We start from the raw sequence: 17737 nt of genomic DNA, 5'->3' as shown, positions 1-17737 counted from the left end.
TCTCTCTGTCTCTCTCCTCTCTCTCTCTCTCTCCAGAGGTATCAGTCTCTCTCTCTCTCTCTGTCGTCTCTCGTCTCTCTCTCTCTCTGTCAGTCTCTCTCTCTCTCTCTCTCTCTCCAGAGGTATCAGTCTCTCTCTCTCTCTCTCTCCAGGGGTATCAGTCTCTCTCTCTCTCTCTCTCTCTCCAGAGGTATCAGTCTCTCTCTCTCTCTCTCTCTCTCTCCAGAGGTATCAGTCTCTCTCTCTCTCTCTCTCTCTCCAGAGGTATCAGTCTCTCTCTCTCTCTCTCTCTCTCCAGAGGTATCAGTCTCTCTCTCTCTCTCTCTCTCTCTCCAAGTATCAGTCTCTCTCTCTCTCTCTCTCTCTCTCTCAGGAGTATCAGTCTCTCTCTCTCTCTCTCTCTCTCTCCAGAGGTATCAGTCTCTCTCTCTCTCTCTCTCTCCAGAGTATCAGTCTCTCTCTCTCTCTCCAGGAAGGTATCCAGTCTCTCTTTCTCTCTCTCTCTCCAGAGGTATATCTCTCTTTCTCTCTCTCTCTCTCCAGAGGTATCAGTCTCTCTTTCTCTCTCTCTCCAGAGGTATCAGTCTCTCTTTCTCTCTCTCTCTCCAGAGGTATCAGTCTCTCTCTCTCTCTCTCTCTCCAGAGGTATCAGTCTCTCTCTCTCTCTCTCTCCAGAGGTATCAGTCTCTCTCTCTCTCTCTCTCTCTCCAGAGAGTATCTCTTTCTCTCTCTCTCTCTCTCCAGAGGTATCAGTCTCTCTCTTTCTCTCTCTCTCTCCAGAGGTATCAGTCTCTCTTTCTCTCTCTCTCCAGAGGTATCAGTTTCTCTCTCTCTCTCCAGAGGTATCAGTCTCTCTCCAGAGGTATCTCTCTCTCTCTCTCTCTCCAGAAGGTATCAGTCTCTCTCTCTCTCTCTCCAGGTATCAGTCTCTCTCTCTCTCTCTCTCTCCAGAGGTATCAGTCTCTCTCTCTCTCTCTCTTCTCTCAGAGGTATCAGTCTATATATATATATATATCTCTCTCTCTCTCCCTATATATATAAAGGTATCGATTAAAGTCTCTCTCTCTCTCAGTCTCTCTCTCCAGAGGTATCAGTCTCTCTCTCTCTCTCTCCCAGGGTATCAGTCTCTCTCCAGGAGTATCCAGTCTCTCTCTCCAGAGTATCAGTCTCTCTCTCTCAGAGGTATCAGTCTCTCTCTCTCCTCTCTCCATCTCAGTCTCTCTCTCCTCTCAGTCTCTCTTCTCTCTCAGAGGTATCAGTCTCTCTCTCTCTCTCTCCAGAGGTATCAGTCTCTCTCTCTCTCTCTCTCCAGAGGTATCAGTCTCTCTCTCTCTCTCCCTCTCAGAGTATCAGTCTCTCTCTCTATATCAGTCTCTCTCGGGGTATCGATATATATATATATATAGTGTCGATGAGGTAGTCTCTCTCTCCGTCCGTCTCTCTCTCTCTCTCTCCGTCCCTCTCTCTCTCTCTCTCTCCGTCTCTCTCTCTCTCTCCTCCAGAGGGTCTGTCTCTGTCGTCCCTCTCTCTCTCTCTCTGTCCGAGGTCTCTCTCTCTCTCTCTCTCTCTCTCTGTCCCCCCCTCTCTCTCTCTCTCTCTCTCTGTCCGTCCCTCTCTCTCTCTGTCCGTCCCTCTCTCTCTCTTTCTGTCCGTCCCTCTCTCTGTGTCCCCGCCCCTCTCTCTCTGTGTCCCCGCCCCTCTCTCTCTGTGTCCCCGCCCCTCTCTCTCTCTGTCCGTCTCTCTCTCTCTCTGTCCGTCCCTCTCTCTCTCTCTTTCTGTCCGTCCCTCTCTCTGTGTCCCCGCCCCTCTCTCTCTCTGTACCCCCGCCCCTCTCTCTCTCTGTCCGTCCTCTCTGTCTCTCTCTCTCTCTCTCTCTCCAGAGGTATCAGTCTCTCTCTCTCTCTCTCTCTCTCTCTCCAGAGTTATCAGTCTCTCTCTCTCTCTCTCTCTCTCTCCAGAGTTATCAGTCTCTCTCTCTCTCTCTCTCTCTCTCTCCAGAGTTATCAGTCTCTCTCTCTCTCTCTCTCTCTCCAGAGTTATCAGTCTCTCTCTCTCTCTCTCTCTCTCTCTCCAGAGTTATCAGTCTCTCTCTCTCTCTCTCTCTCTCTCCAGAGTTATCAGTCTCTCTCTCTCTCTCTCTCTCTCTCTCCAGAGGTATCAGTCTCTCTCTCTCTCTCTCTCTCTCTCCAGAGGTATCAGTCTCTCTCTCTCTCTCTCTCTCTCTCCAGAGGTATCAGTCTCTCTCTCTCTCTCTCTCTCTCTCTCAGAGTTATCAGTCTCTCTCTCTCTCTCTCTCCAGAGGTATCAGTCTCTCTCTCTCTCTCTCTCTCTCCAGAGGTATCAGTCTCTCTCTCTCTCTCTCTCTCTCTCTCCAGAGGTATCAGTCTCTCTCTCTCGCTCTCTCTCTCTCTCTCTCTCTCCAGAGGTATCAGTCTCTCTCTCTCTCTCTCTCTCTCCAGAGGTATCAGTCTCTCTCTCTCTCTCTCCAGAGTTATCAGTCTCTCTCTCTCGCTCTCTCTCCAGAGGTATCAGTCTCTCTCTCTCTCTCTCTCTCTCTCCAGAGTTATCAGTCTCTCTCTCTCTCTCCAGAGGTATCAGTCTCTCTCTCTCTCTCTCTCCAGAGTTATCAGTCTCTCTCTCTCTCTCCAGAGGTATCAGTCTCTCTCTCTCGCTCTCTCTCCAGAGGTATCAGTCTCTCTCTCTCTCTCTCTCTCTCCAGAGTTATCAGTCTCTCTCTCTCTCTCTCTCCAGAGGTATCAGTCTCTCTCTCTCTCTCTCTCTCTCTCTCCAGAGGTATCAGTCTCTCTCTCTCTCCAGAGGTATCAGTCTCTCTCTCTCTCTCTCTCTCCAGAGGTATCAGTCTCTCTCTCTCTCTCTCTCTCCAGAGTTATCAGTCTCTCTCTCTCTCTCTCTCTCTCTCTCCAGAGGTATCAGTCTCTCTCTCTCTCTCTCTCTCCAGAGGTATCAGTCTCTCTCTCTCTCCAGAGGTATCAGTCTCTCTCTCTCTCTCTCCAGAGGTATCAGTCTCTCTCTCTCTCTCCAGAGGTATCAGTCTCTCTCTCTCTCTCCAGAGGTATCAGTCTCTCTCTCTCTCTCTCCAGAGGTATCAGTCTCTCTCTCTCTCTCCAGAGGTATCAGTCTCTCTCTCTCTCTCTCCAGAGGTATCAGTCTCTCTCTCTCTCTCCAGAGGTATCAGTCTCTCTCTCTCTCCAGAGTTGTCAGTCTCTCTCTCTCTCTCCAGAGGTATCAGTCTCTCTCCAGTATCAGTGTATCTTCAGACTTACCCAGCATCGTTGTCCGTCCTCTTCAGTACTTTGGAGATGTGAGTCAGACTGTGTCTGAACTGAGAGAGAAACTAGAAGACTTCCTTAAAGGAGAATGGACCAAGATCTCCACTACAGGTGTGTTGAAAACAATAAGAACATCAACTTTAGACCATTGAAAGTTCCCTACTAGTCATATACATGTGGAATATGGTCTGATGATAACATTCCCCTCTCTCTGTCAATGTGTTTGTGTGTCTGTAGTGAATATAGTGGATGTTGTACTGCCTCCAGAGCCCAAGACCAGAGAACAGTTGTTACAATGTGAGTCTCTTTATTGTGAAGTAACTAACAGTCTCTTTTTACTGACACTCCTAACAATCCCTCTAGAAATATATAGCAATAGTAGATCTAATCAAAGACTGGGTCTCTATCTGACTCCTCATATTTCTCTGATTTGATCTCTGCTGTGCTCTAATCAAAGACAGGGGAGATACAGTATCTGACTTAACTTATTGTTCTGACTCCCCTCGTTGGTCTCTGCTCTTCTCCCAGATTCCTGTCAGCTCACACTGGACCCAAACACAGCAGGCACACGCCTCTCTCTGTCTGAAGGGAACAGAAAGGTGACCTCTACAGACCAAGTCCAACCATATCCTGACCATCCAGACAGATTCACCAACTACAGGCAGGTTCTGTGTAGAGAGGGTCTGTCTGGACGCTGTTACTGGGAGGTGGAGAGGACTGGTGGTGTTGCTACAGCAGTCTCATATAAAGACATCAGCAGAACAGAGGAGGGTAATGATGGTGTATTTGGACTCAATAACAAGTCCTGGAGTTTATATTACTATAGTGGTGGTTATTGTTTCATACACAATAATGTTGAGACTAAAGTATCAGGCCCTCAGTCCTCCAGAGTAGGAGTGTACCTGGATCACAAGGCAGGTACTCTGTCCTTCTACAGTGTCTCTGACACAATGACCCTCCTCCACAGAGTCCAGACCACATTCACTCAGCCCCTCTATCCTGGGTTTTATCTCAATGATTATAATGATACTGCTGAGCTGGTTAAACTGATTTGTTACTAATTAAAATTCAATACAATGTTTTAATATTGTACATTTCCATGAATCATGATGTCTGGTGTTGATGTATATTGGTTGTCATTCAGAACCATTGATGTGTTTTCTCAGTTGGTTCTCTGTCTCTATGTAATTCTCCTCAGTATCATTGATCAGCTTGTTGGCTCGGTCCTAATTGATGTGTTCTCTGTCACCTGGAGCTGCATGGAAAATGGTCCAGGAACTAAAGGACAATTCAGGACTAGTCAGCCCACTACAAGCTGGTATCACTTCCTTTCTACTAAACTATATGGTCTGGTTTCCCAGACACAGATGAATCCTAGTCCTGGACTAAACAGTATGTTCAATGTAGATGTCCAGGAAACCGGCCCTAAATCTTTCATCCTCCCATACTGCTCAGTCCAGCAACATTAAACCTGTCCAGCAGGTGGTGCTGTTGACCAAACAATAAAACCAGCAGATATCTTGACTTGCCACTCAGTATATCAGTAATGTTCAGAATAGTACTTTAATATCATTGGAGATTGATGGTCTTTTTAATCCACTATCCAGAGTCAGGAACAGATGAAGTTAGGTCTGCTACTGTTCAGTGATTAAATATGATTTATGGTGATGGGAAATAATAAAAAACACTCAACTTCATCTAGTAATAGTTTTCCTTTGTTATTTATTCCAAGGTGTGTCTTTAACTTGTAAATGTATTGTGTGGAGGTGAGCTAGTGGTGTGGCTGATAGAATAGAATGAAGAGGGAGGAGGGGAGGAAGAGGAGGAGTGAAGGGCTGTTCAAGAAACCAGATGAGGAAGAGGAAGATGTTCAGGGGAATTACTGTCTCTGTTCCAAATGGTTCCCTATTCCCTACGTAGTGCACTACGGTGCTTCTGACCAGGTCTAAAGTAGTGTTCTACGTAGGGAATAGGGTGTAGATTTATTACAATATCATGCTTTAGTGTTTGGCACAAAAATATATTAGATCTCCACCCGCCACTTCCTGTCTGTCATCCCCCAGTTCTGTTAAGACTTCCTCTCATTGAACTGGGCCTCATTCTAAATGGTCACTTTGTATTGATAGTCCATACTGGTCTTTACTATGGTTCTACATACAGTACCTGTATTGATAGTCCATACTGGTCTTTACTATGGTTCTACATACAGTACCTGTATTGATAGTCCATACTGGTCTTTACTATGGTTCTACATACAGTACCTGTATTGATAGTCCATACTGGTCTTTACTATGGTTCTACATACAGTACCTGTATTGATAGTCCATACTGGTCTTTACTATGGTTCTACATACAGTACCTGTATTGATAGTCCATACTGGTCTTTACTATGGTTCTACATACAGTATCTGTATTGATAGTCCATACTGGTCTTTACTATGGTTCTACATACAGTACCTGTATTGATAGTCCATACTGGTCTTTACTATGGTTCTACATACAGTACCTGTATTGATAGTCCAGCTTAAGTTTCGCAGGAGAGGACAGTGGAGGAAATGGTGAGGGACAGGAATGATACACTGACCAGCAGGAGAGGACAGTGGAGGAAATGGTGAGGGACGGGAATGATACACTGACCAGCAGGAGAGGACAGTGGAGGAAATGGTGAGGGACGGGAATGATACACTGACCAGCAGGAGAGGACAGTGGAGGAAATGGTGAGGGACGGGAATGATACACTGACCAGCAGGAGAGGACAGTGGAGGAAATGGTGAGGGACAGGAATGATACACTGACCAGCAGGAGAGGACAGTGGAGGAAATGGTGACTATATACTGTATACTATTCAGGTACATCTCTATATACTATTCAGGTACATCACTATATACTGTATACTATTCAGGTACATCACTATATACTGTATACTATTTAGGTACATCGGTGTTGACTGGTAACTATGTGGGTAAATGTGTAACTAGTCTGAATGATATATATACTATATACTGTATACTATTCAGGTACATCACTATATACTGTATACTATTCAGGTACATCACTATATACTATATACTATTCAGGTACATTGGTGTTGACTGTGTTGTTACAGCAGTATGATACCAGGTGGTGTCCAGATGCCTCTAAAGCAGGTTTAGGTGCTGTGTTGTTACAGCAGTATGATACCAGGTGGTGTCCAGATGCCTCTAAAGCAGGTTTAGGTGCTGTGTTACAGCAGTATGATACCAGGTGGTGTCCAGATGCCTCTAAAGCAGGTTTAGGTGCTGTGTTGTTACAGCAGTATGATACCAGGTGGTGTCCAGATGCCTCTAAAGCAGGTTTAGGTGCTGTGTTGTTACAGCAGTATGATACCAGGTGGTGTCCAGATGCCTCTAAAGCAGGTTTAGGTGCTGTGTTGTTACAGCAGTATGATACCAGGTGGTGTCCAGATGCCTCTAAAGCAGGTTTAGGTGCTGTATTGTTACAGCAGTATGATACCAGGTGGTGTCCAGATGCCTCTAAAGCAGGTTTAGGTGCTGTGTTGTTACAGCAGTATGATACTAGTTGGTGTCCAGATGCTTCTAATGCAGGTTTAGGTGCTGTGTTGTTACAGCAGTATGATACCAGGTGGTGTCCAGATGCCTCTAAAGCAGGTTTAGGTGCTGTGTTGTTACAGCAGTATGATACCAGGTGGTGTCCAGATGCCTCTAAAGCAGGTTTAGGTGCTGTGTTACAGCAGTATGATACCAGGTGGTGTCCAGATGCCTCTAAAGCAGGTTTAGGTGCTGTGTTGTTACAGCAGTATGATACCAGGTGGTGTCCAGATGCCTCTAATGCAGGTTTAGGTGCTGTGTTGTTACAGCAGTATGATACCAGTTGGTGTCCAGATGCCTCTAAAGCAGGTTTAGGTGCTGTGTTGTTACAGCAGTATGATACCAGGTGGTGTCCAGATGCCTCTAAAGCAGGTTTAGGTGCTGTGTTGTTACAGCAGTATGATACCAGGTGGTGTCCAGATGCCTCTAATGCAGGTTTAGGTGCTGTGTTGTTACAGCAGTATGATACCAGGTGGTGTCCAGATGCCTCTAAAGCAGGTTTAGGTGCTGTGTTGTTACAGCAGTATGATACCAGGTGGTGTCCAGATGCCTCTAAAGCAGGTTTAGGTGCTGTGTTGTTACATCAGATGCCAGATGTGAAAGAGGAGAGAGGTAATGGTTGTCCTCCCCATGGAGTGATGATAGAGGGATGTGAAAGAGGAGAGAGGTAATGTTTGTACTCGCCCATGGAGTGATGATAGAGGGATGTGAAAGAGGAGAGAGGAAATGGTTGTACTCCCCATGGAGTGATGATAGAGGATGTGAAGAGGAGAGAGGTAATGGTTGTACTCCCCCATGGAGTGATGATAGAGGGATGTGAAAGAGGAGAGAGGTAATGGTTGTACTCCCCCATGGAGTGATGATAGAGGATGAAAGAGGAGAGGTAATGGTTGTACTCCCCCATGGAGTGATGATAGAGGGATGTGAAAAGGAGAGAGGTAATGGTTGTACTCCCCCATGGAGTGATGATAGAGGGATGTGAAAGAGGAGAGAGGTAATGGTTGTACTCCCCCCATGGAGTGATGATAGAGGGATGTGAAAGAGGAGGTAATGGTTGGACTCCCCCATGGAGTGATGATAGAGGGATGTGAAAGAGGAGAGAGGTAATGGTTGGACTCCCCCATGGAGTGATGATAGAGGGATGTGAAAGAGGAGAGAGGTAATTGTTGTACTCCCCATGGAGTGAGGATAGAGGGATGTGAAAAGGGAGAGGTCATGGTTGTACTCCCCATGGAGTGATGATAGAGGGATGTGAAAGAGGAGAGAGGTAATGGTTGTACTCCCCCATGGAGTGATGATAGAGGGATGTAAAAGAGGAGAGAGGTAATGGTTGTACTGGACTTATTTATTCCCTCATTACTGACTTATTCTGTTTCAATAACATCATTACAAAACACAAACTAATTACATTCAAGGAATTATTGTATTAAAGTAAATCTGTATTAAAGTTCACCATAAAATGTACAGTTCATTCCATAGTTTAACATGGGTAATGCTCCCTCCTATAAGAGTCAATGATGTGTTGGATGAGATGGGACCCTGCCTTCACCTGGGGATATTTGTTGGATCCGTCACAACAGGTGATGAGGACCTCATCCTCAAGCTGCACAATGAAAGCCAGGGACTGCAGTGTGCTCCAGTCTCCAGCAGGGGGCAGTAAAACCCTATGGACCTGAATGGGACTGCAGTGTGCTCCAGTCTCCAGCAGGGGGCAGTAAACCCCTATGGACCTGAAAGGGACTGCAGTGTGCTCCAGTCTCCAGCAGGGGGCAGTAAAACCCTATGGACCTGAATGGGACTGCAGTGTGCTCCAGTCTCCAGCAGGGGGCAGTAAAACCCTATGGACCTGAAAGGGACTGCAGTGTGCTCCTGTCTCCAGCAGGGGGCAGTAAAACCCCATGGACCTGAAAGGGACTGCAGTGTGCTCCAGTCTCCAGCAGGGGGCAGTAAAACCCTATGGACCTGAATGGGACTGCAGTGTGCTCCAGTCTCCAGCAGGGGCAGTAAACCCCTATGGACCTGAAAGGGACTGCAGTGTGCTCCAGTCTCCAGCAGGGGGCAGTAAAACCCTATGGACCTGAATGGGACTGCAGTGTGCTCCAGTCTCCAGCAGGGGGCAGTAAAACCCTATGGACCTGAAAGGGACTGCAGTGTGCTCCAGTCTCCAGCAGGGGGCAGTAAAACCCTATGGACCTGAAAGGGACTGCAGTGTGCTCCAGTCTCCAGCAGGGGGCAGTAAAACCCTATGGACCTGAAAGGGACTGCAGTGTGCTCCAGTCTCCAACATGATTCAAAAATCTATCAATACAAAGTGACCATTTAGAATGAGGCCCAGTTCAATGAGAGGAAGTCTTAACAGAACTGGGGGATGACAGACAGGAAGTGGGGGGTGGAGATCTAATATATTTTTGTGCCAAACACTAAAGCATGATATTGTAATATATCTACACCCTATTCCCTACGTAGAACACTACTTTAGACCTGGTCAGAAGCACCGTAGTGCACTACATAGGGAATAGGGAACCATTTGGAACAGAGACAGTAATTCCCCTGAACATCTTCCTCTTCCTCATCTGGTTTCTTGAACAGCCCTTCACTCCTCCCCTCTTCCTCCCCTCCTCCCTCTTCATTCTATTCTATCAGCCACACCACTAGCTCACCTCCACACAATACATTTACAAGTTAAAGACACACCTTGGAATAAATAACAAAGGAAAACTATTACTAGATGAAGTTGAGTGTTTTTTATTATTTCCCATCACCATAAATCATATTTAATCACTGAACAGTAGCAGACCTAACTTCATCTGTTCCTGACTCTGGATAGTGGATTAAAAAGACCATCAATCTCCAATGATATTAAAGTACTATTCTGAACATTACTGATATACTGAGTGGCAAGTCAAGATATCTGCTGGTTTTATTGTTTGGTCAACAGCACCACCTGCTGGACAGGTTTAATGTTGCTGGACTGAGCAGTATGGGAGGATGAAAGATGACACATTTAGGGCCGGTTTCCTGGACATCTACATTGAACATACTGTTTAGTCCAGGACTAGGATTCATCTGTGTCTGGGAAACCAGACCATATAGTTTAGTAGAAAGGAAGTGATACCAGCTTGTAGTGGGCTGACTAGTCCTGAATTGTCCTTTAGTTCCTGGACCATTTTCCATGCAGCTCCAGGTGACAGAGAACACATCAATTAGGACCGAGCCAACAAGCTGATCAATGATACTGAGGAGAATTACATAGAGACAGAGAACCAACTGAGAAAACATATCAATGGTTCTGAATGACAACCAATATACATCAACACCAGACATCATGATTCATGGAAATGTACAATATTAAAACATTGCAATTACAAAAATATGAAAACATTGAATTTTAATTCATAACATCTTCTGAAGATCAAATCAGTTAAATCATTGTAGATAAAACAGAGCAGAATGAATCATCACATCTGGGGACCTTCACCACCAGCATGACTAGTATCTATGTGGACCCTACTACAGTCTAACCAGCTCAGCTATAGACTACACCAGCATGACTAGTATCTATGTGGACCCTACTACAGTTTAACCAGCTCAGCTATAGACTACACCAGCATGACTAGTATCTATGTGGACCCTACTACAGTCTAACCAGCTCAGCTATAGACTATGCCAGCATGACTAGTATCTATGTGGACCCTACTACAGTCTAACCAGCTCAGCTATAGACTACACCAGCATGACTAGTATCTATGTGGACCCTACTACAGTCTAACCAGCTCAGCTATAGACTACACCAGCATGACTAGTATCTATGTGGACCCTACTACAGTCTAACCAGCTCAGCTATAGACTACACCAGCATGACTAGTATCTATGTGGACCCTACTACAGTCTAACCAGCTCAGCTATAGACTACACCAGCATGACTAGTATCTATGTGGACCCTACTACAGTCTAACCAGCTCAGCTATAGACTACACCAGCATGACTAGTATCTATGTGGACCCTACTACAGTCTAACCAGCTCAGCTATAGACTACACCAGCATGACTAGTATCTATGTGGACCCTACTACAGTCTAACCAGCTCAGCTATAGACTACGCCAGCATGACTAGTATCTATGTGGACCCTACTACAGTCTAACCAGCTCAGCTATAGACTACACCAACATGACTAGTATCTATGTGGACCCTACTACAGTCTAACCAGCTCAGCTATAGACTACACCAACATGACTAGTATCTATGTGGACCCTACTACAGTCTAACCAGCTCAGCTATAGACTACACCAGCATGACTAGTATCTATGTGGACCCTACTACAGTCTAACCAGCTCAGCTATAGACTACGCCAGCATGACTAGTATCTATGTGGACCCTACTACAGTCTAACCAGCTCAGCTATAGACTACACCAGCATGACTAGTATCTATGTGGACCCTACTACAGTCTAACCAGCTCAGCTATAGACTACGCCAGCATGACTAGTATCTATGTGGACCCTACTACAGTCTAACCAGCTCAGCTATAGACTACGCCAGCATGACTAGTATCTATGTGGACCCTACTACAGTCTAACCAGCTCAGCTATAGACTACACCAGCATGACTAGTATCTATGTGGACCCTACTACAGTCTAACCAGCTCAGCTATAGACTACGCCAGCATGACTAGTATCTATGTGGACCCTACTACAGTCTAACCAGCTCAGCTATAGACTACACCAGCATGACTAGTATCTATGTGGACCCTACTACAGTCTAACCAGCTCAGCTATAGACTACGCCAGCATGACTAGTATCTATGTGGACCCTACTACAGTCTAACCAGCTCAGCTATAGACTACGCCAGCATGACTAGTATCTATGTGGACCCTACTACAGTCTAACCAGCTCAGCTATAGACTACACCAGCATGACTAGTATCTATATGGACCCTACTACAGTCTAACCAGCTCAGCTATAGACTACACCAGCATGACTAGTATCTATGTGGACCCTACTACAGTCTAACCAGCTCAGCTATAGACTACACCAGCATGACTAGTATCTATGTGGACCCTACTACAGTCTAACCAGCTCAGCAGTACCAGAGACATAAAAAATAGGACCATAACAAAATCCAAACCCAGGATAGAGGGGCTGAGTGAATGTGGTCTGGACTCTGTGGAGGAGGGTCATTGTGTCAGAGACACTGTAGAAGGACAGAGTACCTGCCTTGTGATCCAGGTACACTCCTACTCTGGAGGACTGAGGGCCTGATACTTTAGTCACAACATTATTGTGTCTGAAACAATAACCACCTCTATAGTAATATAAACTCCAGGACTTGTTATTGTCTCCAAATGCACCATCATTACCTCTCCCTGTTCTGCTGATGTCTTTATATGAGACTGCTGTATCAACATCACCAGTCCTCTCCACCTCCCAGTAACAGCGTCCAGACAGACCCTCTCTACACAGAACCTGCCAGTAGTTGGTGAATCTGTCTGGATGGTCAGAATATGGTTGGACTTGACGTGTACAGGTCACCTTTCTGTTCCCTTCAGACAGAGAGAGGAGTGTGTTTGCTGTGTTTGGGTCCAGTGTGAGCTGACAGGAATCTGGGAGAAGAGCAGAGACCAATGAGGGGAGTCAGAACAATAAGTTAAGTCAGATACTGTATCTCCCCTGTCTTTGATTAGAGCACAGCAGAGATCAAATCAGAGAAATATGAGGAGTCAGATAGAGACCCAGTCTTTGATTAGATCTACTATTGCTATATATTTCTAGAGGGATTGTTAGGAGTGTCAGTAAAAAGAGACTGTTAGTTACTTCACAATAAAGAGACTCACATTGTAACAACTGTTCTCTGGTCTTGGGCTCTGGAGGCAGTACAACATCCACTATATTCACTACAGACACACAAACACATTGACAGAGAGAGGGAATGTTATCATCAGACCATATTCCACATGTATATGACTAGTAGGGAACTTTCAAATGTCTAAAGTTGATGTTCTTATTGTTTTCAACACACCTGTAGTGGAGATCTTGGTCCATTCTCCTTTAAGGAAGTCTTCTAGTTTCTCTCTCAGTTCAGACACAGTCTGACTCACATCTCAAAGGACTGAAGAGGACGGACAACGATGCTGGGTAAGTCTGAAGATACACTGATACTGGAGAGAGACTGATACCTCTGGAGAGAGAGAGAGAGACTGATACCTCTGGAGAGAGAGAGAGACTGATACCTTGAGAGAGAGAGAGACTGATACCTCTGAGAGAGAGAGAGAGAGACTGATACCTCTGGAGAGAGAGAGAGAGAGACTGATACCTCTGAGAGAGAGAGAGAGAGAGACTGATACCTCTGGAGAGAGAGAGAGAGACTGATACCTCTGGAGAGAGAGAGAGAGAGACTGATACCTCTGGAGAGAGAGAGAGACTGATACCTCTGGAGAGAGAGAGAGAGACTGATACCTCTGGAGAGAGAGAGAGAGACTGATACCTCTGGAGAGAGAGAGAGACTGATACCTCTGGAGAGAGAGAGACTGATACCTCTGGAGAGAGAGAGAGAGACTGATACCTCTGGAGAGAGAGAGAGAGAGAGAGACTGATACCTCTGGAGAAAGAGAGAGAGAGAGAGAGAGAGAGAGACTGATACCTCTGGAGAGAGAGAGAGACACTGATACCTCTGGAGAGAGAGAGAGAGACACTGATACCTCTGGAGAGTGAGAGAGAGAGACACTGATACCTCTGGAGAGAGAGAGAGAGACTGATAACTCTGGAGAGAGAGAGAGACAGGGACAGAGAGAGGGAGAGAGGGATGACAGAGAGAGAGAGAGAGGTTCCGGGTTGGAGCGAGCGGTCGCATCTACACTTCGGTCCGCAGGTAGTATAACCTTTCATTACATTTTCATTACATTTCATTATAGTACAACGGTTTGATTTGTCTAATCTTAGCTATTTCTTCTTAGCTAGCTACATAGCCGTCTTTGTATCAAAGATAATTGCGTAATTATCGTATTTCGTCGTCCTAACGTAGTCTACACTGCTATCTGCCCAGCAGCTAGCTAAGCAACCTAAGCTAACGTCTAAGACAATTGTGTAGTCTAGAGCGATTTTCTAGGTTAGCTAGCCAGCTATTGTCGTTCTTTTAACGTAACATAACGCAATCAACACTGCTAGCTAGCCAGCTAGCCCCCGACTAGCAGCACTGTAGAAACTATTACAGTACAACGGTTTGATTTGTTTGATCGTAGCTAGCTAGCTACATAGCCGTCTTTGTATCTAAGACAATTGTGTAGTCTAGAGCGATTCTCTAGTTTAGCTAGCCAGCTATTGTCGTTCTTTTAACGTAACGTAACGCAATCATCACTGCTAGCTAGCCAGCTAGCTCCCGAATAGCAGCACTGTAGAAACTATTACAGTACAACGGTTTGATTTGTTTGATCGTAGCTAGCTAGCTACATAGCCGTCTTTGTATCTAAGACAATTGTGTAGTCTAGAGCGATTTTCTAGGTTAGCTAGCCAGCTATTGTCGTTCTTTTAACGTAACGTAACGCAATCAACACTGCTAGCTAGCTAGCTAGCCCCAAATAGCAGCACTGTAGAAACTATTACACTCGACGGAACGACTTGATTAGTGTAGTGTCAACATCACAGCCACTGCCAGCTAGCCTACAAAGTCAACAACGCAGCCACTGCCAGCTAGCCTACTCCAGCAGTACTGTATCATTTCAATCATTTTAGTCAATAAGTTTCTTGCTACGTAAGCTTAACTTTCTGAACATTCGAGACGTGTAGTCCACTTGTCATTCCAATCTCCTTTGCATTAGCGTAGCCTCTTCTGTAGCCTGTCAACTATGTGTCTATCTATCCCTGTTCTCTCCTCTCTGCACAGACCATACAAACGCTCCACACCGCGTGGCCGCGGCCACCCTAATCTGGTGGTCCCAGCGCGCACGACCCACGTGGAGTTCCAGGTCTCCGGTAGCCTCTGGAACTGCCGATCTGCGGCCAACAAGGCAGAGTTCACCTCAGCCTATGCCTCCCTCCAGTCCCTCGACTTCTTGGCACTGACGGAAACATGGATCACCACAGATAACACTGCTACTCCTACTGCTCTCTCTTCGTCCGCCCACGTGTTCTCGCACACCCCGAGAGCTTCTGGTCAGCGGGGTGGTGGCACCGGGATCCTCATCTCTCCCAAGTGGTCATTCTCTCTTTCTCCCCTTACCCATCTGTCTATCGCCTCCTTTGAATTCCATGCTGTCACAGTTACCAGCCCTTTGAAGCTTAACATCCTTATCATTTATCGTCCTCCAGGTTCCCTCGGAGAGTTCATCAATGAGCTTGATGCCTTGATAAGCTCCTTTCCTGAGGACGGCTCACCTCTCACAGTCCTGGGCGACTTTAACCTCCCCACGTCTACCTTTGACTCATTCCTCTCTGCCTCCTTCTTTCCACTCCTCTCCTCTTTTGACCTCACCCTCTCACCTTCCCCCCCTACTCACAAGGCAGGCAATACGCTAGACCTCATCTTTACTAGATGCTGTTCTTCCACTAACCTCATTGCAACTCCCCTCCAAGTCTCCGACCACTACCTTGTATCCTTTTCCCTCTCGCTCTCATCCAACACTTCCCACACTGCCCCTACTCGGATGGTATCGCGCCGTCCCAACCTTCGCTCTCTCTCCCCCGCTACTCTCTCCTCTTCCATCCTATCATCTCTTCCCTCTGCTCATACCTTCTCCAACCTATCTCCTGATTCTGCCTCCTCAACCCTCCTCTCTTCCCTTTCTGCATCCTTTGACTCTCTATGTCCCCTATCCTCCAGGCCGGCTCGGTCCTCCCCTCCCGCTCCGTGGCTCGACGACTCATTGCGAGCTCACAGAACAGAGCTCCGGGCAGCCGAGCGGAAATGGAGGAAAACTCGCCTCCCTGCGGACCTGGCATCCTTTCACTCCCTCTTCTCTACATTTTCCTCCTCTGTCTCTTCTGCTAAAGCCACTTTCTACCACTCTAAATTCCAAGCATCTGCCTCTAACCCTAGGAAGCTCTTTGCCACCTTCTCCTCCCTCCTGAATCGTCCTCCCCCCCTCCTCCCTCTCTGCAGATGACTTCGTCAACCATTTTGAAAAGAAGGTCGACGACATCCGATCCTCGTTTTTGTAAGTCAAACGACACCGCTGGTTCTGCTCACACTGCCCTACCCTGTGCTCTGACCTCTTTCTCCCCTCTCTCTCCAGATGAAATCTCGCTTCTTGTGACGGCCGGCCGCCCAACAACCTGCCCGCTTGACCCTATCCCCTCCTCTCTTCTCCAGACCATTTCCGGAGACCTTCTCCCTTACCTCACCTCGCTCATCAACTCATCCCTGACCGCTGGCTACGTCCCTTCTGTCTTCAAGAGAGCGAGAGTTGCACCCCTTCTGAAAAAACCTACACTCGATCCCTCCGATGTCAACAACTACAGACCAGTATCCCTTCTTTCTTTTCTCTCCAAAACTCTTGAACGTGCCGTCCTTGGCCAGCTCTCCCGCTATCTCTCTCAGAATGACCTTCTTGATCCAAATCAGTCAGGTTTCAAGACTAGTCATTCAACTGAGACTGCTCTTCTCTGTATCACGGAGGCGCTCCGCACTGCTAAAGCTAACTCTCTCTCCTCTGCTCTCATCCTTCTAGACCTATCGGCTGCCTTCGATACTGTGAACCATCAGATCCTCCTCTCCACCCTCTCCGAGTTGGGCCGCGCCGGAGATGCCCACGCTTGGATTTCGTCCTACCTGACAGGTCGCTCCTACCAGGTGGCGTGGCGAGAATCTGTCTCCTCGCCACGCGCTCTCACCACTGGTGTCCCCCAGGGCTCTGTTCTAGGCCCTCTCCTATTCTCGCTATACACCAAGTCACTTGGCTCTGTCATAACCTCACATGGTCTCTCCTATCATTGCTATGCAGACGACACACAATTAATCTTCTCCTTTCCCCCTTCTGATGACCAGGTGGCGAATCGCATCTCTGCATGTCTGGCAGACATATCAGTGTGGATGACGGATCACCACCTCAAGCTGAACCTCGGCAAGACGGAGCTGCTCTTCCTCCCGGGGAAGGACTGCCCGTTCCATGATCTCGCCATCACGGTTGACAACTCCATTGTGTCCTCCTCCCAGAGCGCTAAGAACCTTGGCGTGATCCTGGACAACACCCTGTCGTTCTCAACCAACATCATGGCGGTGGCCCGTTCCTGTAGGTTCATGCTCTACAACATCCGCAGAGTACGACCCTGCCTCACACAGGAAGCGGCGCAGGTCCTAATCCAGGCACTTGTCATCTCCCGTCTGGATTACTGCAACTCGCTGTTGGCTGGGCTCCCTGCCTGTGCCATTAAACCCCTACAACTCATCCAGAACGCCGCAGCCCGTCTGGTGTTCAACCTTCCCAAGTTCTCTCACGTCACCCCGCTCCTCCGCTCTCCACTGGCTTCCAGTTGAAGCTCACATCCGCTACAAGACCATGGTGCTTGCCTACGGAGCTGTGAGGGGAACGGCACCGCAGTACCTCCAGGCTCTGATCAGGCCCTACACCCAAACAAGGGCACTGCGTTCATCCACCTCTGGCCTGCTCGCCTCCCTACCACTGAGGAAGTACAGTTCCCGCTCAGCCCAGTCAAAACTGTTCGCTGCTCTGGCCCCCCAATGGTGGAACAAACTCCCTCACGACGCCAGGACAGCAGAGTCAATCACCACCTTCCGGAGACACCTGAAACCCCACCTCTTCAAGGAATACCTAGGATAGGATAAGTAATCCTTCTCACCCCCCCTTAAATGATTTAGATGCACTATTGTAAAGTGGCTGTTCCACTGGATGTCAGAAGGTGAATTCACCAA

At 47.1% G+C, this 17737-nt stretch overlaps 2 protein-coding genes across 5 annotated transcripts in view; one reads left to right on the top strand and one right to left on the bottom strand.

Moving 5' to 3' along the window:
• The window catches only part of LOC135536155 (tripartite motif-containing protein 16-like), a 17363-nt gene extending 12391 nt beyond the window's left edge, over nucleotides 1-4972 (top strand). The window contains exons 4-6 of one of the 2 annotated variants that reach the window (XM_064962546.1): nucleotides 3188-3401; nucleotides 3528-3587; nucleotides 3819-4972. In XM_064962546.1, the coding sequence (XP_064818618.1) occupies nucleotides 3188-3401; nucleotides 3528-3587; nucleotides 3819-4351 (807 nt within the window). In that variant the 3' untranslated portion in view covers nucleotides 4352-4972. The remainder of the gene's footprint in view (nucleotides 1-3187; nucleotides 3402-3527; nucleotides 3588-3818) is intronic. The other variant, XM_064962545.1, reaches the window with a different exon arrangement.
• Nucleotides 4973-9606: 4634 nt separating this feature from the next.
• LOC135536151 (E3 ubiquitin/ISG15 ligase TRIM25-like) overlaps nucleotides 9607-17737 on the bottom strand; it is a 13747-nt gene continuing 5616 nt past the window's right edge. Inside the window, exons 4-5 of one of the 3 annotated variants that reach the window (XM_064962543.1) lie at nucleotides 12406-12476; nucleotides 9607-10112 (exon numbers count right to left, since the gene is read on the bottom strand). In XM_064962543.1, the coding sequence (XP_064818615.1) occupies nucleotides 9809-10112; nucleotides 12406-12476 (375 nt within the window). In that variant the 3' untranslated portion in view covers nucleotides 9607-9808. Of the gene's footprint in view, nucleotides 10113-12405; nucleotides 12477-12952; nucleotides 13052-17693 lie in introns of those variants that run through there. The other 2 variants (XM_064962542.1, XM_064962541.1) reach the window with 2 other exon arrangements.

Source organism: Oncorhynchus masou, unplaced genomic scaffold (assembly GCF_036934945.1).
Source record: "Oncorhynchus masou masou isolate Uvic2021 unplaced genomic scaffold, UVic_Omas_1.1 unplaced_scaffold_564, whole genome shotgun sequence".
NCBI classification, from domain to species: Eukaryota; Metazoa; Chordata; class Actinopteri; order Salmoniformes; family Salmonidae; genus Oncorhynchus; species Oncorhynchus masou.
Note: the sequence above shows the minus strand (reverse complement) of the source record. Positions and strands in the feature narration are given on the sequence as shown.